This window comes from Scardinius erythrophthalmus, assembly GCF_964197995.2.
Source record: "Scardinius erythrophthalmus genome assembly, chromosome: 10".
Lineage (NCBI taxonomy): Eukaryota > Metazoa > Chordata > Actinopteri > Cypriniformes > Leuciscidae > Scardinius > Scardinius erythrophthalmus.
The window spans coordinates 14,250,102-14,270,473 of NC_138230.1; the positions used below are offsets into that span (position 1 = coordinate 14,250,102).

At 38.0% G+C, this 20,372-nt stretch overlaps 1 protein-coding gene across 1 annotated transcript; it reads left to right on the forward strand.

Moving 5' to 3' along the window:
- The first annotated feature begins 1,393 nt into the window (after window positions 1-1,393).
- snx27a (sorting nexin 27a) lies at window positions 1,394-19,392 on the forward strand. Its single transcript, XM_081376633.1, has 13 exons — window positions 1,394-1,987; window positions 8,035-8,266; window positions 8,346-8,538; window positions 9,395-9,459; window positions 9,544-9,648; window positions 11,474-11,552; window positions 13,896-14,059; window positions 14,278-14,367; window positions 14,650-14,799; window positions 14,899-15,027; window positions 15,145-15,204; window positions 15,290-15,338; window positions 16,367-19,392. Exons 1-13 carry the CDS (start codon window positions 1,668-1,670, stop codon window positions 16,432-16,434), a joined length of 1,704 nt encoding a protein of 567 aa, XP_081232759.1. The 5' UTR covers window positions 1,394-1,667; the 3' UTR covers window positions 16,435-19,392.
- The last annotated feature ends 980 nt before the right edge of the window (window positions 19,393-20,372 follow it).

A 20,372-nucleotide genomic window follows, 5' to 3' on the forward strand; every position in this document is an offset into this window, starting at 1 on the left:
ATCCAGCTCCGCCCTGGTGTGTCGACCCCCTAGCTCCACCTTGGGCCTCCGAGCCCCCAAGCCCCAGACTCCACCTTGGCCCTCTGCTCCAACCCATCGGCTCCACCTTGGCTCCACGCTCCCTCAGCTCCACCATGGGTCATCATCCCTTGGGCTCAGCCAGGCTCCCTCATCCCACTGGCTCCACTTTGGTCCATTGTCGCTATAGCTTGGCCTCAGATGTCTGGGTCTCCTGCTACGACTTGACCCTCCACCCCGCTGGCTTCGCCGCGTTCCTCCTTCCATCTGGTAGTACCATTGTCCTCACTCCAACAGGCTCTGCCCCGGGCTGCTGAGCCCCAGTCACCTCTGTCCCATGCGAGCTTCTGGATCTTCCCTTCATCTTTGTGCTCTTTTGCAACCACACTGGTAACAATAATAACAATAATAAAGATAAATAAATGGGGTTCGAAATTAAGCCTTCTCGACAGGCCCAAGACAAACATGTATAAGATCTTATTATGCATCCTGGTTGTTCTCATTGCCATAATAAGTCTTGTTTACTTACACTGGGCTTTGCCAATGTTGCTGAAATTCTGACAGTTAGCCACCTTGTTTGCACTGCTAAAAACACATAGCAAACCACCCCTTGAGCAAACACATTTCCTCCTCCAAATGGTTATGGTTCGTATGTTTTCTTTTATGCCACAAGAGGGCAGAAAAGACCTGTACAAGCCAAACTACATCCATTGGCATTCACTTTCAAACATGCATAGAAAAATATAATAATATAATAGTGTTATACTATTCGAACTGTGGTAAAAAATCAAAGATGATGCTCTAAAAAACAACTCAGTGGATGATTGTCATAGTTTTTTGACATTGTTGTTTTATCCAAATGTATGTTTTGTCAAAATGGATGTAATTTATTTGTTGCATTATCATGTCAGATCACACATAGGCTACATTGCCATCTAAATTGTCAAAATACACCATTTATTCTTACTAATGTATGACTGGGCATAAAGTAGAGGGAAGACTAGGGCTAGTTGTTTCACTTTAGTCCAGTGAAAATTTCTAATTTGACCTGCTACCCCAGTGGTGTTGTTAACATAAATAAAGAGTTACATTTTGACAAATGTAAAATAATAATAATAATAAACAATATACAAAATATTAATGTTCTGGCCCAAAATATGACAACTTGCCCCAATATATGAAAAATATTCTAAAATCTGAAGATCTGAAACTGAATGATTGACTCTTGTCAGAATAGTGTAATTTTATTGAGTTCAATTGTTTACACAACAGCTGTAGCAAAAAAAAAAAAAAATGTTATAGAAATGTATTTTGGCAACTTGCCCTGGTAATATTTTGGTTGGCTACATCATCATGTCACTTTTTATTTGCTATCATGGTAAAAACACTAGTGATAGCAGCTTCCAAGCAACCATCCTTGGCTTCAGCTGTGCCTCGTACTGTTAGTCTGTTACAGGATATCCTCTTACATAATTCACCTAAACACAAACGGACAACCTCCACAAGAGGCTCTCCGTCCTCCTCTAAACACACTGGACACAGTCTGTGAAAGTGAAAGAAGTCTTGTGATGGTTGGGCGGGTCACGCGTATTTCTGGCTTGTTGTTTTGAAGGCCTCCGGGAGAAGAGGGGGTGAAAAGCGAGTTAAAGATGGCGGAAAGCGAAGGAGATGAGACTGCTCGGCCCGCTCCTCCGTCACTGCTGCCCACAGCGCCCCGCGTTAACGGATCGGGGATGCTCGGTTCTGGTAGCCAGACCCCGACCTTGGTGACTTCGGGTCCGCGCGTGGTTCGGATAATAAAGTCAGAATCTGGATACGGATTCAACGTCCGCGGTCAAGTGAGTGAAGGCGGCCAACTGCGGAGCATTAACGGGGAGCTGTACGCTCCTCTCCAGCATGTAAGCGCCGTGCTACCCGGGGGTGCGGCGGACCGGGCCGGTATCGTGAAAGGAGACAGAATACTAGAGGTGTAAGTCTTTTATTTTTCACTTTACTTCTCATTTTAGCCTGGGAATGAGCTTTGCTCTACTGTCAGTCTGTTTGACACATAGTCACTGGTGGCTTTGCGTTATTTTTACACATTAGCATTGGACTTGTTTAAGCCTTCGTGGCCGTGCATGCCAACACATCCCTGTTAATGCAATAAACAGATCATTATTATGTAAGGCTTGAGCAGATAACACGTACTGGAAGTTTTCAAACGCAGAACGGTTGTTGTTCAACAGGGTCATCATCGGCGTTTATTCAATAATTCGTGCGTGCTATATAGCCTTCCTATGCCTGTGTGTCATATAAATCCAGAATAGTCTCTCACTATGACTTGTTGATGCATGACAGTTGCATGATCACATGCCGTCATATTGATCTCTTATCATCGATGCAGCTGATAAATGTAGTTCTTGACAAGTTAGCATCCTAAATTATGCCTGATATGAGCGTTACTATCCTGGCCTAGGAAGTGCATATGATTGACCATTTTAAAAAGTGCAGTGGTCAACATATGTGTTTTTAAAATGGCTAATAACTATATTATTCTATATTCTATGTGGTCGATATAATGTTCATAAGTAGCAAATAAGATTACATAAAACTAACAAATTTAAAGAAGCACATATTTTTCATTATTTCTATCTATCTATCTATCTATCTATCTATCTATCTATCTATATATATATTCACTAAAAGTATAAGAAAACATATATGTGTGTGTGTGTGGGTGTTTTCTTATACTTTTAGTGAACGTTGTATAAAAATGGTTTAATATCATCATACACACTACTGTTCAAACGTTTCAGTCGGTAAGAAAATAAGTCACTTATGCTCACCAAAGCTGCATTTATTTGATCAAAAATGCAGTAAAAACTGTAAAATTGTGAAATATTATTACCATTTAAAATAATTGTTTTCTATTTTCATATGTTTAAAACTGTAATTTATTCCTGTGATGGCAAAGCTAAATTTTCAGCATTCTCCAGTCTTCAGCGTCACATGATCCTTCAGAAATCTTTCTAATATGCTGATTTGATGCCTAACATTTCATTATCAATGTTGAAAACAGTTGAGCTGCTTAATATTTGTGTGCAAACTGTAATTCATAATCTTTTTTGAGGATTCTTTGATGAATATCAAGATCTGAAAGAACAGTACATTTATTTATATCATTTATACTTTTGTAACATTATAAATGTCTTTACTTTACTCAATTTAATGTGCCCTTGACTCCTTGAATAAAAGTATAAATTTCTTTAAAAAAAAATTTACTGAACCCAAACTTTTAAACAGTAATGCACATGGCAGCCTATTATATGTCAGTTGCCTTAATTAAGATTTATTGGCCTACATTACATATATCTCAGTATTATATTGGCTGCTGTGCTCTCTAATTATTGGCACTGGGCACTAAAAACATGTCAACCACCAATAATATTTACTCAAATTTCACCAGAAAATATTTGAAAATGTGCACTATTAACAAGGCTGTCAGTAAGTTTGACATTAGGCAGAAAGATGATCTTATTAATAAGCCAATAATAATATTTATTTCAAAATATTGGCAGATTAATTGGCATTTTACTATATAATAGTATTTGTAACTACTGGTAAAATTTATTTTTATAGTTAACTGCAGTGAGCAATCGTGTTAACATTGAGAAAAGGTTTTAGAAAGTATCTTCCTTCTTCAGTGAATATTTTACAGATCTGCTTTGCATGTTAATTCATAAGCTAGATTATGTAGCCTATGTATAGAGCCACGCCACTGGTCATAGTTATTTGGAGGTGTGACGGGTAACATGATCAGCATTGTAAAACTGAGACGTATTGGGGTCACTGTTTTATCTTATGGGAAAATCAGTTGTATAAGGATTCACAAGGACCGCAGAATGTAGTGCAGTTCTTCACAATGTCAGTTTCAGTCAATAAGGTGGTGTGCTGGTGGTGTGCTGTTGTCGGTTTCACTCAAACCACTTTTCTCAGACAGTCTATCTCTGTCTGAACTCAGTGTTTGGCCATCTAAATTGTGTGTATTAGATAAACTCCGGGCGTGTGTGTGTGTAAGCAAAGAAATAATTCATGTAGGCTACTGCACACTAATGTCAGGAGACTATTTTTAAATAAAAATGATGCTAAACTCCTCTATAGTTATTTTTATCACTCATTGTTCTCTGTAAAACTTCACATTTACTCAAAATGAAGGTCTGATTCAGTAATGTGTTCGATTTTTGCTAATTTTATCCCATGATAATGTCATGAAAACATTTATCCTACCCCTCCCTGAAAGGAAGGAAATGCAAAAGGTTATTAGGGACATGAAGGTTGTTACTTACTTAGCCTCGGTCAAGTTTACTTTAACAAGTTCATACATTTCTTTACCTCTTGTAATTCACTGGAAATTCTCGAGGGACGTCTTTAGGAACATGATAAATATTTTGGTTAGTATGTTTTTTTAAGAACAGTTGTTGAGCAATGCTGCTAAATAGTCTCTTTAAACAAATCAGCTTTGAAAACAGATTTTTTTTAGATGGTTTTGGTTATTAGGGTTGTCAAATGTACTGGTACTACTGGTACCAGTCGGTACTAAAGCAAAAGTTGATGGCACCAGCATTTCTGCAGTACCAGTAGTACGAGTACCCGGTATATTTGAATAGATGTGTTTGTTTGACTGCTGTCTGAGCATCGGTTAATGTGATTTTACCAAGTAGAACTGTTCCTGGATCAACATCGTTGTTGATCCTGGAAGAACAACATTTCAATAAACCAATCCGATTTGAGGGATAGTTTTTTAGTTAATATCAAGTTTAGGCTTACAACAAGGGTTAGCGGCTTATTTCCCTCTGATTTTAGGGATGAATTATGGGTCGGGTTAGGTGTAGGGATAGGGTTAGGACTGTGTTTGGACAGGAATGTTGTTCAATAGATGTTGAACCAGGAACATGTCTTGGGAAAATCACAGCGACCCTATGCATCAGGTTTTTATTTACAGCGTTTTTTGTTTTTACAAGCGTTGAGCATTGTAGCCAATCACAATCATATCTGTTAAGCATGTAAACAAGGTGGCCTATCAGAGGTGCTAGTCAGTAAGTTATTCACAATGCGATATTGGGTGACGTCACTTCTTGTTGACATTCGAAGTATTGTCAAACGAAATGGAGGCTAGCTCGACCCTCCCTCCTCATCCCTTCCCCTCCCGTCCCCTTCCGTGCTTTTCTGATGTAAATTCGGGACTTTGCACGTTCCTTCTCCTTTTTCCCTCTTCTTTGCTATTTGTTCATTGGAACGTCGTCTCTTTGGTCGTGTGTATCAAAATTCAAGAGAATATAATTTTAACGTTAGTCGTTGTCATGGACATCTCTCCTCTAGCTAACTTCCCTCTTCATGCTTCACCCCCCCCCCCCCCTTCATGTGCACGTGCACTAACCCCCCAACCCCCACCCCCAAATCATTCTTGTCGGTTATTGTCTGGAACACTGTTTGTTATGTTTCGTGGTCCAGGTTGGGCCAGTTTGTTTTTGTTGCTGTTTGTCTGTCTACAGAGACCGCGTTTTTTTACAGTGTATTCAGGGGACAGGCAGCTAGCAGATAGTGTGGAGATGTTTGCTGTAGGCTATGTGACAAAAAAAAAATTTGGCCTAAAAAACGCGTAACATCGAGAGAGCACCTTTAACACCACTGAAAATGCAAGAGGATTTGTTTTGTTCTATAATGAATCCTTTCATTATAACCAACAAAGTGAAAACACGATGTAAATAAGAGATTCATTGTGCAGTTTCCGGATTGACAACTGTATTTAAATGGGCGATTAAATCTAAACTGCGATGAGTGACCATGATAACCAACGGACGAGACAAAACAGGACAAAATATTTTGAAGTTAGTACTTAAATCTAAACTAAATTGGCACCAAGAATGCAAAATTTTACTGGTATTTGTATCTGCTGAAATTTTGGTACTGTGCCAACCCTAGTTGTTATTGTGTTAATCAATGTGAATGTTATATATTATATCTCACATGCTAAGTGTTGCATCTGGACCCTTTTAAAGAACCAACTGGCCATTTGTGATGAATAAATGGGAGGAACTGGAACTTTCAAGATTGTTTTTTGTAATGCTTTGACATTAACCTTTTTTTTTTCTTTTTTTTGGAAATAATCATAGTACGTAAAGGTTTCATAAGCCCAAGGCTGGTTTCCTGAGGAACTCCTTTAAGGAAGAAGGAGTGGGTTCACAATCCAAGGCTGAGTTTGTTTATGAGCTGTTTTCCATTTACTGTCTTTGGTGAGCGTCGTCCTTGTCTTCAGTTCAATGATATAAACATGAATATGTTTAACAAGGAAAAGAAAATCAATATGGTATCTTCTTTAGAATTATAACAGTACTTCCAATCTGAAATGAGGAAGTATCAGGGAATCATTGCAGTCATTAGCTAGTCATGTGAATGTCATGTTACACAACAGTTTGTTCCTGTTCCAAACTCATTGTTCAGCATGTTCAGCAAGTCTTCAAGCATGTGATTTTATATTGAATTGGATTAAAGTACGAGACATTGGCATAGATTTGGGGAATGGACAGTTGGGATTTAGGATAAGTTAAGAGACCTCATAATAATCCCTATCAGTATTTCTGGTGATTTAAAATTAATGTCAGAGAATACAAGCACCATATTTTTCTGCTTTATATATTTTGTTATAAAGTGAAAGTATTTATTTCCATTACTAGAGACAGTGTCTTTGTTTATGCCATGGATGAATTTATTTTTATGTTTTTTTCCTATTGAGAATGTAAATGAATTATACCAGAAGAGCCTTGCATTTTTTATTTCCCTCCACTTTTAATATAATCAAATCACTAATGGATTTCGTTCTGTGGTAGTGTAGAAAGCCGGTCTGTCAGCTTTGTCTACCCTCATTTTTGCATGGCGTCATGAAATATACCTCTCCATTACTGTCTTCCTCCATCTGTCACCTGGTTTATGAATAAGTGATGGTGGTAATAATAATAATAATGAATGATGGGCAGGTGGCATGTGCTATATGGGTCATTGTTGATGGGATCATGTTCATATGCAAACAATAATTCATAACTAAAGAGAGAGAGCCCAGTGACCCTCAACCTTTTATTAGCTGAAAAACCCTGTAAACCAGCTGCAAAAAAAGACTTTTTGTAAAAGACTTTAGCAGTTCCCTAATTGAAATGTAAACCTTTGGTTAATAGACTACTCTGGGTTTCATTTCCATTAATTGTAAAATGGCTTATTACACCAGTTTAAAGAGAGTAACCTTTGCTTTAATGATGAAGGAAAACAATGTTTGGATTGTTTTATTATTGAAGATCTCAATGCTTAATGCAGATATCCAATTAAAACGGTATGCTAAAGGGCTGATTTGCTTGCAAATCACAATTAAATGTTTTAAAATAAAGCCAATTTTTGCCTTGTGTGGTCAAATGAGTTCCCTCAACTACAATGAGATTTTGAATATCTATAGACATACAGTGCCATTCAAAAAGTCTGGGGTTTATTTTGAATTAATATTTTTATTCAGGAAAAGATGCATTCAATTAATCAGAAGTGACAGTAATAATGTTACAAAAAATAAACATGAACACAAATAAATGCTGTGCTTTTGAACTTTCTATCCATCAGTAAATTCTTAAAAACAAAAAAAAACAAAATTAAGCAGCACAATTGTTTTCAACTGTGATAATAATAAGAAATGTTGAGCATCAAATCAGCATATTGGAATGATTTCTGAAGGATCATGTGACCCTGAAGACTGGAGTAATTGCTGATGAATATTCAGCTCGCCATATCAGAAAAAAATGACAATTTTAAATATATTAAAACAGTTATTTTAAATTGTACTAGTATTTCAGTGTTTTACTGTATTTTTGGTCAAATATGCAGCCTTGGTGAGTATGAGAGACTTCTTTCAAAATCAGTCAAAAAAAGATGAACCGGCCCCAAACCGTCTTAATATTTCACCCCTGTAACATGACCCACTTTTTTCCGTTTCTCCTGCAGTAACAGGGTGAGCGTGGAGGGGGCGACGCACAAGCAGGTAGTGGATCTGATCCGGGCCGGAGAGAGGGAGCTGGTGTTGACCGTGCTCTCTGTCCCGGCACAGGAAGGGGACGGACTTGATGCCGGAGAAGAAAGTGCAGTGCAGCCCAGTTACGACTACAGCGACAAGCAGGCCGTCCCCATTTCAGTCCCCACATACAAACATGTGGAACAGCACTCCGAGAAGTTTGTGGTGAGTTGCGCAGAAAGCATAAAAGCTTTTTCCTTTTTGGCTGTTTAGTGCTAATAATCTTTGCTTCCTCCTGTTTAAGGTGTATAACGTGTACATGTCGGGCAGACAGATGTGCTCGAAGCGTTACCGGGAGTTCGCAATACTTCATCAGAACCTGAAAAGAGAGTTTTCCAGCTACACTTTCCCGAAACTGCCAGGGAAGTGGCCCTTCTCTCTGTCTGAACAACAGCTGGACGCTCGCAGGAGAGGATTGGAGGAATACATGGAGAGAGGTGAGAGAGAGGAGGACATTAAGACCCGGTTTTACAGACAGGGTTTAGATTAAGCCAGGATTAGGCCTTAGTTCAGTTAGGATAAAATCTTAAATCCCCAAAGGTAAGATGTTTAATGAATTTATTTGGTTGTTTCAAAGATTAAGCATTATAACGTATTAACGTAACACTAGCTACATATAAAACATAATACTAGTATGAGTGACGCGGATCGATTATTAAAATAGTGATCACTTCTCGAGTGAACGCGTAGGCTGTACATGATGCATTCACACTAGCTAGAACTAGCGACAGATATAGGACACATTCACTCTATAGAAAGTGCAAAACGACGTTCTGCATCTTCTTAAGATCTTTTAAAATATCTATTTTAACTTGACATGGTGCATTAAAAACATGGCGCTGACTGATTAACTCCCGTCAAGCCAGTCGTGACCAAAATAGTCTGCACTTTTATAATGATAACTACAGCAATCTGCAGGCAGTGCAAAAATACAAGCTTTGAGGTGTTTTTTTTCTTTCAGTGAGCCTTCCAATAACACCAAAGCCTGTCAAAAAAAAAGTGTTCGAGAATTGCACTTAGGAACATTCTTATGAACTTCTTAGAAATTACCTTAAGGATTTTCCTAACTTCTTTCTCAAGAAGATTTTGTGAATCTGGCCCCTGATTTATTTTTTACTTTTATTACATTTGTTTACATTTGTTTACAAGGATGTTTTTGTATTGTCATCTTTGCAGTAAGCCACCATTGGATGTGGTTTTGTACACTTGCTCGTAGATGCATGAGATGTGAAATGCACTTCTGCTGAGCTCTGTATAAATATATATCCTGTCTCTCGACTTCTTTCTATTTAGTCTGCTCAGTGCGGATCATAGGTGAGAGTGACATTATGCAAGAATTCCTGTCTGAATCAAACGAGGTAAGTATGTGTGTGCAAAAACTGTAGATCTGTGTGGAAGTGGTTTTGCTCAACGACTTGCTTAACATGCGCTTTGTGTTATAGAACCACAACAGTGTAACAGATGTCGAGTTACGGATAGCGCTGCCTGATAAAACTACAGCTTCAGTGAGAGTCCGAAAGAATAGCACCACTGACCAGGTTTACCAGGTAAAATGTCATATGTTCATGCTACACAGTCTGACTATTTAAAGGGGTCATTAAATCTAATTGTATTTGATATTTTGATATATAAGAGGTTTTGTACGATTAAAGCATCCTGCAAGTTTCATAGCTTAAGATGTCATCTTCATTATAAACAAAGCATTTATTTATTAAAACTCCAAAAACAGCTTGTTTGGATGTTGTGGGATCTGTGATGTCACATGGGCTAATACATTTGCATATGACTGCCTCCAACATCGACAAATAATTTTACATCATCGCACCATAGGCCCCGCCCACTATTGTTCAGTTGCTTAAAGCTACACTGTGTAACTTGTAGTTGATTCTTAGCAAAAAAACACTTTGTTCTATCAAAAGTAGATGTGCTCATTCATCTGTAATTACTTCCACCAACTAATAAAGCATTTTCGTAAGCGTAAAATCTGCCATTTATAATACATACGAGCGAGTCGCTCGAATGGCGGCAGCCATGTTGCGCCTCCATCTTGAAAATACATTTGCCAAAGAGGGACGAATGCGAGAGGGAGATTACTCGCGACTGCCGGCAGATTTGAAAGATTGCTGAAGATGGAGGATCACGCCTATTTTCGAGGACATGTAGCAGAGTCGCCTAGCAAGCGAGAGAGAGAATTAAAACGTCAACGCGACAGGCAAATCAGCAAGACCAAAGTCAATATTGGAGTAACTGACTAAATAACTAAATGCACTTTGTAATAGTTTTCTAAAGTAACCTCATCACTTGAAGGAACACTCATGGACGAAGTCGAACTGGAAGCCATGTTAATCTTGGAATAATACGGCCACCGTAGGAGTTAAAACGCCCTCGGAATTGAAAGGAACAGAAACTAATGAGTAGTCATATACAATTTCACCGCTAGATGGGGGAAAATATCACACAGTGTAGCTTTAATGGCCGAAACCTGTCAACGCCGGATGCGAGCGTCACACCAAAAGCAAATAGATTATAATCACTGACGTCGTCTACACTGGTTACAGTATACATACACGTTCAGTCATTTGACTGCAGATTGTTTTGTAAACGAGGCAGTGTAATGGAGAGTTCGCTAAGAAACTTCTCTTGAAACTTTTAGCCAGCTGTATTGAATGAGTCTGACAGCAACTGCATCGCAAACCGTAAGTTAGCAATTTCATAATGGAATTGAAAACCGAGCCCTCAAGTTGGGACACTTTCGCCTTCCTGTAGTGACGGTTGCGCTGTATTTGCGAACTTTATCAAAGGCAAAGTGGATTAATACACAGACGTTTCAGATGTTTTCCTGAAGCAACAGAAACACTTTTCATGTACTGCTTAATACAGCGCCATCTGTACGAGAATAAAGTTCAACATTAGCCTATACTATTTAAATACCATTAAATGAGGGCCAATATATGTTTTATCAGTTTTATTTTGATAAACATGACAATATAACATTATAGTTACATGAAAAGCCAATCGTGAACAGTGACGTGGCGGCTGCGCTATCTCAATGCTTCAGTTCAGACGCCACTCAGTCTGTGCAGCGCTGCATGAAGTCGAACACGCCTACTAATTCCAATGCAGTGACATTAGCCAATCATAACACGGACTGTTTACTGACAAGCCTTAAAAGAGCCGCCCCTTAAAAACAGATCATTTCAGACAAAGGGTTAGAAATTTATTTTTTATTTTTTTTGTGCAAAGAAAGTGAACCTCTCAAGGAACAATTTTAAAATAATAAAATTCCATGTCATGACCCCTTTAAATATCAACTCAGTGACCTCAACAACAGCTCATCCTAGTCATAAACAAGTATCATTTTCCCTTTTTCAGGCTCTTGTCATGAAGGTTGGGATGGACAGCATGATGGCCAGTTACTTTGCTCTCTTTGAAGTTATTAACCACTCATTTGGTGAGTAATGGCTCTATTTTCCTCCACGTGTCTGTGTTCTGAGTTGGCCTCTAACAGGAAGGGAAGAAAGCATTTAGATATTCACTGAGGAAAGCAGTTGACCTTGTTATGAAGTCAAAAGTAATTGCGCTTATGATTCTTTTAAACAGTGATTAAACTGCCGCTTCGTGATCTTTTCTTAATCAAACAAACAATGTTTTGCCCCAGCTGGCAAGCTCCGATAAGGTGCTACTGAGCTCATAAGGACATTGAGCCTTGGTAATGAAACATGAACAGAACAGATTTCTGTGTAAATCCTTCGCAAAACCCTTCTTGCATACGTTTATAGAAGAATGTTTGGTCACACTTTAGTTTGGGGAACACATATACACTATTAACTATGACTTTTGCATCTATAAACTCCTAATTTACTGTTAATCAATAGTTAGTATGGTAGTTGTTGTAGTGCTTAATTTAGGTATGGAGTGCGGTTAAGGTATGTAGAATATGGTCATGCAGAATAAGGCATTAATGTGTGCTTTATAATATGCAAGTTAATAAGCAACAAGTTAATAGTGAGAATTGGTCCCCAAACTAAAGTCTTACCGAATGTTTTTGTCTGTAAAAATACACATGTAGTTATGCCTGTTATAGGACAACTTATTTTGAATAAAATTAATATTTGTGTAGTGTTCAATGTTGTTATCAATAGAGATACGCGGATGGGGTATTAGTTCATCCGCAACCGCATCACAAAACTCATCATCTGCACCAACGTTTTTTGACCAGATTTCAAAGCCGCACCCGTCCGCCATCCGCTGATTGTTTTGCGGTCTATGGACGACGCAATGCTCTGCTGATGCGAGCCGCAAGAAACCCCTTGTCTGTTCTATAAAGGATGCAGCAAAGATATTTAATGCTAATGTATGAGGCATAGGCCTACGCCGAGTTTCATTCATTTACGATGAGATGCGCTCTAGTTCACAATGCAATGCAAGTGAACGTGGCGCACCGGCGCCTCCATGTCACGGTTATTATTTTGTCTACTATATTTGCTTTTTATTTATTAAATACATGCAATTGGTTCATGAAATATTTATTAAAATTAAGATACAATTTGTACAAAATGAAATTCGCTTTAAAGAAAGGCTTTCTACAAAGCAAAACTTAATGAAGTGGTAAAAATCATGTCTAACGATTGACAAAACAAAACTTCATTAAGTGGTAAAAACCATGTCTCCCGATTGCAAATGGTCATTGCTAATGTTTATTATTGCAAATGTTTTTCATTTGTTTAATAAATCTGATAATGATACATCACATCACTATATCATAGCTTTTATTTCTATCTCAAATGATTGGCGGTCGGTCAAGGGGTAGGCTACTTGGCAAAGAATCAAATACAGTCAAATACAGTCTTGGCAAAGAATCAAATACGTAGACCATTAATAACACAGACTATTAACAATTGTTTTTAATTAGTATTTAAACATTCTCTATGATAAGAAATGTTTGTAAAAAATATTTTAATTACACGGTTTTGGCGGTTATAGAGTTCTAATGACGGTGTTCAACTATAACCGTCGGTCTCACGGTTATACTAACCGTCACACCCCTGCATATATGACGGCTAGATAGTTTCAAATATCAAATATTGAGTTGAAACATGTAACTTCTATGGGGCTTTCAGGCTTCAAAAAGGAAGAAAACGTACCAGAAAAGTGTCATCCAAGTGGTCCATGTGAATTGTTCTTTATATTCCAAGTCATGCGATAGCTTTGTGTCAAACAGATCAAAATTTAAGTTGTCGGTGAAAGTCTTCCCCTCCATTGAGTTGATAACCATCAGATAAATCAAATGTTTGGGGTCAGTAAGATTTCTTCAATGTTCCTTATATGTCCATTTCTTCAATGTTCCAGTAACGTATTGAAATATTGTTACAATTTAAAATAAGTGTTTTCTATTTTAATATATTGTTTAAAATGCCAAGCTGAATTTTCATCATCATTACTCATTCTTCAGTGTCACATGATCCTTCAGAAATCATTCTGATTTGCTGATTTAATGCTCAAGAAACACTTCTTCTTATTGTTTATTGAAAACAATTGTGCTGCTTAATAGTTTTGTGGAAAGCATGGCCGCTTTACCACCATCGGGCCAAACCAAATGTATTTATATTTAAAAAAAATGTTACTTGACCCTAAACTTTGAACAGTAGTGTACCTATGGCAGATTTGCAGTGTATATTACACTATATAAAGATATTACATTTACCATGTAACACTAAACTGTTTGCAGTATTTACTGAAAATCTCTCTCTTGTCCTCTTTTTCTGTTTTGTCACTTGCACTTTTCTTCCTAAAGTGCGCAAATTGGCTCCTAATGAGTTTCCGCACAAGCTGTATGTTCAGAACTACACGTCAGCTGTCCCTGGGACGTGTCTCACGGTGCGCAAGTGGCTCTTCAGCACACAGGAAGAGGAACTGCTGCGGGACAACCCACTGGCCCTGCACTACTGCTTCCATCAGGTCAGTCCGGGTTATTGTCAATTCTCTTATCGCAGATTAAGTCATTTATAGTGTCTCCAGTCATTATGTCATTATAAATATAAACACGTCGCACATTATGGTAAATGCGGACCATAAACCTGGACTTTGACCAGCTAGCAAGGTGTCAGGTTAATGCATCATCTAATACCACACATGCTTGCTTTGTTTTGCTTTAAATTTTGGTCTCTTTTCTTCAGGCACAGGATGATGTGAAGAAGGGATTCATTAAAGCAGAGGATAAAGCGTACCAGCTCCAGAAACTAGCAGAACAGAGAAAGATGACAACGGTCTCTCATACTTTATCCGTCATATAATGCCAAACAGAGTTTTAAATAGAATGCTTAATTTAAATGCTATTCATCTCTTCATTGAAACCCTGTGAATAACATGTCCAGGTCACTTTTCACCTTAAAAATCTAATTAAAAGAAATTATTTTACATGAAATGTAACCTGGACACTTTACCTTTTTTGTCACAAAGCAAAATCTATTAATAATATGTAAAGGCATTTTGTTTGAACACAAAATAAACATTTGTTTTCCTTCTTTTCTGTGATCTTTCTCTCGCAGTATCTGAGTCTTTTGCGCTCATGTGAGGGATATAACGAGTTGACTTTCCCTCACTGTGCGTGTGACTCGCGGAGGAAAGGTCATGTGATCACGGCCATCAGCATGAAGCATTTCAAACTACACGCCTGCACAGAGGACGGCACTCTTGAGGTGGGCGAAAGATGCTTTTAGAATGTACAGACATAACCTAGAGGTTGAGAACATGTTTGATTTGCTCGCCCATAGTAACACTTTATCTTTGACTCGCAGAATCAGGTGATTGTGTTCGAATGGTCAGAGATGCAAAGATGGGACACCGATGAGGAGGGAATGGCCTTCTGCTTTGAGTATGTGCGGGGAGAAAAGAAACCTCGTTGGGTCAAAATATTCACTCCTTATGTAAGTCAGCCCAAAATGAAAATGATTGCTTCATTATTTACTTGCTGAATTTTGTTTCTCAGAACATTTTGAACAGAAGTAAGCCCTGGTTGAGTGTGTTTGTGTTCCCTTCCCCAGTTTAACTACATGCACGAGTGCTTTGAGAGGATTTTCTGTGAGCTCAAATGGAGAAAAGAGGTATTAATAATTTGCACACATTTCTGTTTTAACTTCTTTGCCTTTTTTGTCATTTGTTAATGAGTTTCTCTCTTATATGTTAAAGGTTGAAGAGGAGGCCTCAGACAAAGGCAATAAGAACTGTAGTAATAATGGTAAGAGAACCTTTTGCCCTCATTTAATCACACACAAGTTAATGGGATTTTTCCAAGCGTACTCACGTGATGATCATACTCAGAAACCTGAAATACAGGTACATACTTACCACACTTACATTTTAGTACGAGTACAAAGTCACATGTTATGCGTGTGATGCTCATTTCAGCCATCAGAGCATAAAATGAACCCTGCACCTTCTCGGATGATCAAGTAATGGAAATGTATTCCTTTATTATGTAAAACAAAATGCATGAAACATTGATTCCAATGCACTGTAGGCTAGCGTTGATTGGAAATACTCCAGCAAATGTGCTTTTTGTTACTGAACACTGTTTTATTCATTGAGCAAATAATATATTCGCACATTTCAGTTGTGCTCGTGCAAAGTTAATATTTGAAACAATACAGTAACTTTTTTTTGTTTTTTTCTGTACTGGATTCATTTAATCTAGTGGTATGAACTGAAATTCATTTAATAAATAATTTATTCATCTATTATTTAATATTCATTGATAAAAAAATATATCATTTACAATATATAAATTATATTTTATACATTTTCAAAATAATGAATTGTATAATTTTTAAATTTAGGCTATAATTAATCTAAATAATAATTTGTTAAATGATATATATATATATATATATACATATACACGTGTGCGTGCTAAAATACTTTAAAAATAATAAAAATTATGCACCTTTTATATATATATATATATTTTTTTGTGCTGTCAAATCAATTAAGTGCGATTAATCGCATCTAACATAAAAGTTTGTGTGTGTGTACTAGTAGTATTCATTGTTGTGAGCCCAAGTTGCCCCATTCTAGGCCATTGAAAATGACTGGTGTGTATGGGAATGTAATTCCCCTAACACTAAATGTGATTTTAAATTTAGTGAACCTGTAAAACAGAAGGCAGAATTTATGAATCCATAGGCATAGGGGATTTAAGATTTTAAAAAAGCTTTACAAACCCTTTTAAATGTTTAGTAAAGCTAATGAAACACTTCTGTATTGCAGATTACATCTCGCCGCTGGAGCAACAGAAGGGATGGCGCCACCTAGGGGGCGAGATTGCCACTTCCTAAAACCCCTCTCTAGACCCCTGTGGAACAGCAGAAATTGCGCTGGATCATCACACTCGAGCAGACCACCATAATGACCATGTTACCACGGCAACACCCCCAGCGACACCATAACAACCATGTTTCCACGGAGACAAAAGTGTGCCTTTCAGATGCAGAGCTTTCCATATGGCAACGCAAAATGCCATTATCATGGCGGAGCAGAGGCTGCAGGGATGTTTCACCCCAGATCAAGAGCACCAATGGGTTCTACTGTCATTTCATCCATAGATACTTTGAACTTGCTTAAGTACATGTAAAATACCACATAGGACGAGATCGAAAGATCTTCCACGTCATTGGTTTAGGAGACAAGCTATTCTTTAAGTCTACTGGCTGGATTTTGGAGAGCATTAGCTAAGGTAGAGCTGAATCGGCACTGTTATCAGGGCAGCGTATTAACAAATGACCACTTTGTGATTTGGAATGGCAGCCGCTATCACAATTGTTTGACTAAACTATATATATGGGAGGGGGACGTCATGCCTTAACAAAAAAAAAAATTAATTTGTGTAGCAAGGTCACCATACAAACAATTAGTGTGGGATCTCTCTAAAATAATATTGTGATGGCATTATTGCTTGATTTTCCCAGTATTGCTGACTAAAACGAGCTCTTATTAATTTTATTTCAATTAAATGAGAAGTAAACAAGGCTGTAGGAGCAGTGACATGGGAAGTGTGTGTGTGTGTGTGTGTGTGTGTGTGTGTGTGTGTGTGTGTGTGTGTGTGTGTGTGTGTGTGTGTGTGTGTGTGTGTGTGTGTGTGTGTGTGTGTGTGTGTGTGTGTGTGTGTGTGTGTGTGTGTGTGTGTGTGTGTGTGTGTGTGTGTGTGTGTGTGTGTGTGTGTGTGTGTGTGTGATTGTGCGATTAAGGACAGGAGTGATTATGAACTGACATTATAGGGATAGTTCAACCAAAAATGAGAATTCTGTCACCATTTACTCACCCTCGAGTTGTTCCAAACCTGTATGAGTGTCTTTCTTCTGCTGAACACAAAAGAAGATATTTCGAAGAATATGGGGAACCTAACAGTTGATGGACCCCATTGACTTCCATAGTGCAATGGAAGTCAATGGGGGCCATCAACTATTTGGTTACTGACATCCTTCAAAATATCTTTTTTTTTTTGTGTGTGTGTGTGTGTGTGTGTGTGTGTGTGTGTGTGTGTGTGTGTGTGTTCAGCAGAAGAAAGAAACTCATACAGGTTTGGAACAACTTGAGGGTGAGTAAATGATGACAGAATGTGGACTATCTCTTTAAGGTTAAGTGTAGTTCGCACAAGCGACCTGTAGGGGGCCTCAGCATCAAACACAGAAGCAGCTGCGCTCAGGAGACAGTTTATTTCTGTTCAGTTTATGTGTTGGCCTCTGAGGGAACATCATCGAGCGAGTCCTGGTCTGAGTTTGTTTTTGTGTAATTTATTGTTGGAGACTGCAGAGGCTTCCCTCACAGAGAGACAACAGCACCACCTCGAACCTGCTGACAAGATCTGAACGGGGAAAACAAGAGACAGACTGAGAATATTGTGATCTCAGTCCTCTCATATGTTTTCTAGAATAAGAACTTCGAAAGCAAAAGGCAACTAGTCTCAAATTCCCCACAGTGTGCTAGAATAACAGCCAGGTTTTTTTTGTAGTGGTCTACATTAGCTATTTTTCTCTTGTTGTAACTCTCTTCTTTTAATGCATAGTAGAGAACTAGAGCTTAAAAAATGGTATAGCAAAAACCTTGGTTGCCCCCCTCATCACAGGACAAGGCACAGCTTAACATTTTCTTAACAGACACGCATGTTTAATGCAAGTCAGAAGCTTTCACCATTCCATTCCAGCACAATACTGTGATAAATGAGCTTATCCTCATCCAAATGCTTAAGCCACCTTGGCTACGATACCTTGATCAATAAGTGAGTTTGTATAGTGTGTGTGTGTGTGTGTGTGTGTGCTACATCAGATTGCTCTCTGGTTAGAGTAAAGGCTCCTATTACAGCAGCACAGTAGCATCTGTGGTCTAAGCGTATTTACAAAAACTTGATTTGTCTTCAGTCCTGATTATTTCCATATTTGATTAGTTCAGATAGTTAATCAATGTGAATGAAAAAAAAAAAAAGTTTGGCTTGTGTGTTTTACAGTCGTGTAATTTGTCCTTTCGTCAGGAGTGCAGGTGCGACACTTTTTGTATTGTCTAGAAAATGTCAAAAGTGTTCCACCTCGTAATGTTCACCAGCGCTATAATATTAATTGTTTGGTCAGTATTTCTTATTTTGTGTCAATGTGCCGGGAGGGAAGAATATGAATGTACCAGAATGTATTTATAACATGGATGATTATTTGTTTGTTTTTTTGTCATTAACTTGAACTTCAACCATTAAAGATCATCATAACTCTTCAGTTTAAAACTTAAGACACTAACCTACTCTTATCCTTCCATTGAGTGTTTTCTTAACTTTTGGCCCACCTTGAAAGTATTATTAATGTTTTGAGTGTTTTCCCCAAAATTGGTATGTTGGGATGAATACTGTCAAGTTTAATGGCTATTTGTTTTGTGTTTTCTGTGCTTCATCTGTAAATCTTACTGCTTCTGTGTAGTACTGACAGAGTCTTTGTAGCTTTTCTGACTGAAAGCGTTAATTTATTTTTCTGCTAAATGGAGGGGATTGAAACGAGGCCTGTGCTGTGGTGGGTTTAGGAAGGGGCTTTGTATGACAAAAGATATAATGCATACGTGAAGGAGATGAACAGGCGTGCATTATTTCATGTAGCCTAGATAATGGCATAAATTAACAATAACGGGATACAATAGTTTTATATCTGAAATGTGTGAAGGTTAAACTAACCAGAGTTATAAAAAAAAAATTAAACTTTGAGAAACATCATGTAGGTTGAAACATTGTAACATACTATTTTAAATAAAATTACCTATTGAAAAAAAAACTAATTATTTATTGTTTGATTTCTCTTGAATGTGCTGGCCTTTTTTGCAACATAACTGATATCACTTTAGCAGGCAAACGTGAATGTCTCATGTGACATTACTAAAGCATCCTAAGTAACCAATTGCATTACTGCATTACAGGTACACCTTATGTAGCCCCGCCCCCTTTCAGCGCTGCGCTCGTCTTTTAACTTCCGGTCTGTATTTTCACAGCGATTTTGCTTGTTTAATAATGAACGGCTCGTTTTAAAATCTTCCCGGTCGACTGACATTTAAGTCATCTGCTTTAAACATTACAGTCCTCATAACTTTCATTAACTCCTCTTCAAAAGCTAATTACTCCTGGACAGCAGCGCCATAGAAATATACAGAGCGACCGCAAAACCGGAAGTTAAAAGACAATATTCTAAAGATGGCGGCGCCCTCGTTTGTCTGGCGCATAAGGCCTATATAGGCTAACATTTTTTTTGTTTGATTGTTTTTTAAATCATTTCAAAATTAGTCAATACATCATCAATCCTTCCAAACTTGTTTTTGTCTTACACTGAATTCACAATGGTAATTTGTTATTGACGGGTTTCTTGTATAAACAATACTGGATGCGTGCGCATTCAGGGGGAAAAACCGCTAACAGGTGTAATGCCGAGTTCTGTATGCACCTCACGGGAGGTAAAGAGAAAAGGGATGGATGCAAATATCTGCAGGTAGCCTACAACATTTGTTCTGTCGAATTATTTATCACCATTAATGAACCCCACCGTTTTTAAAGGTGCTCTAAGCGATGTTAGGTGATGTCACTTCATGTTGACGTTCAAAGTATTGTCAAACAAAACGGAAGCTAGCTCGACCCTCCCTCCTCCTCCTCATCCTGTCCCCTCCCCCTCCCTTCCGTGCTTCCTGAAAAAGTCATGAACGAGTCGAAGGCTTTTCCGATGTTAATTCGGGACTTTGCCCGTTCCTTCTCCTTTTC

Coding starts and splice junctions, on each gene's coding strand:
- snx27a (XM_081376633.1), top strand. CDS start 1,668: ATGGCGGAAAGCGAAGGAGATGAGACTGCTCGGCCCGCTCCTCCGTCA. Junction 9,460..9,543: donor TCCTGTCTGAATCAAACGAG/GTAAGTATGTGT, acceptor TTTGTGTTATAG/AACCACAACAGTGTAACAGA. Junction 15,339..16,366: donor TAAGAACTGTAGTAATAATG/GTAAGAGAACCT, acceptor TCTGTATTGCAG/ATTACATCTCGCCGCTGGAG.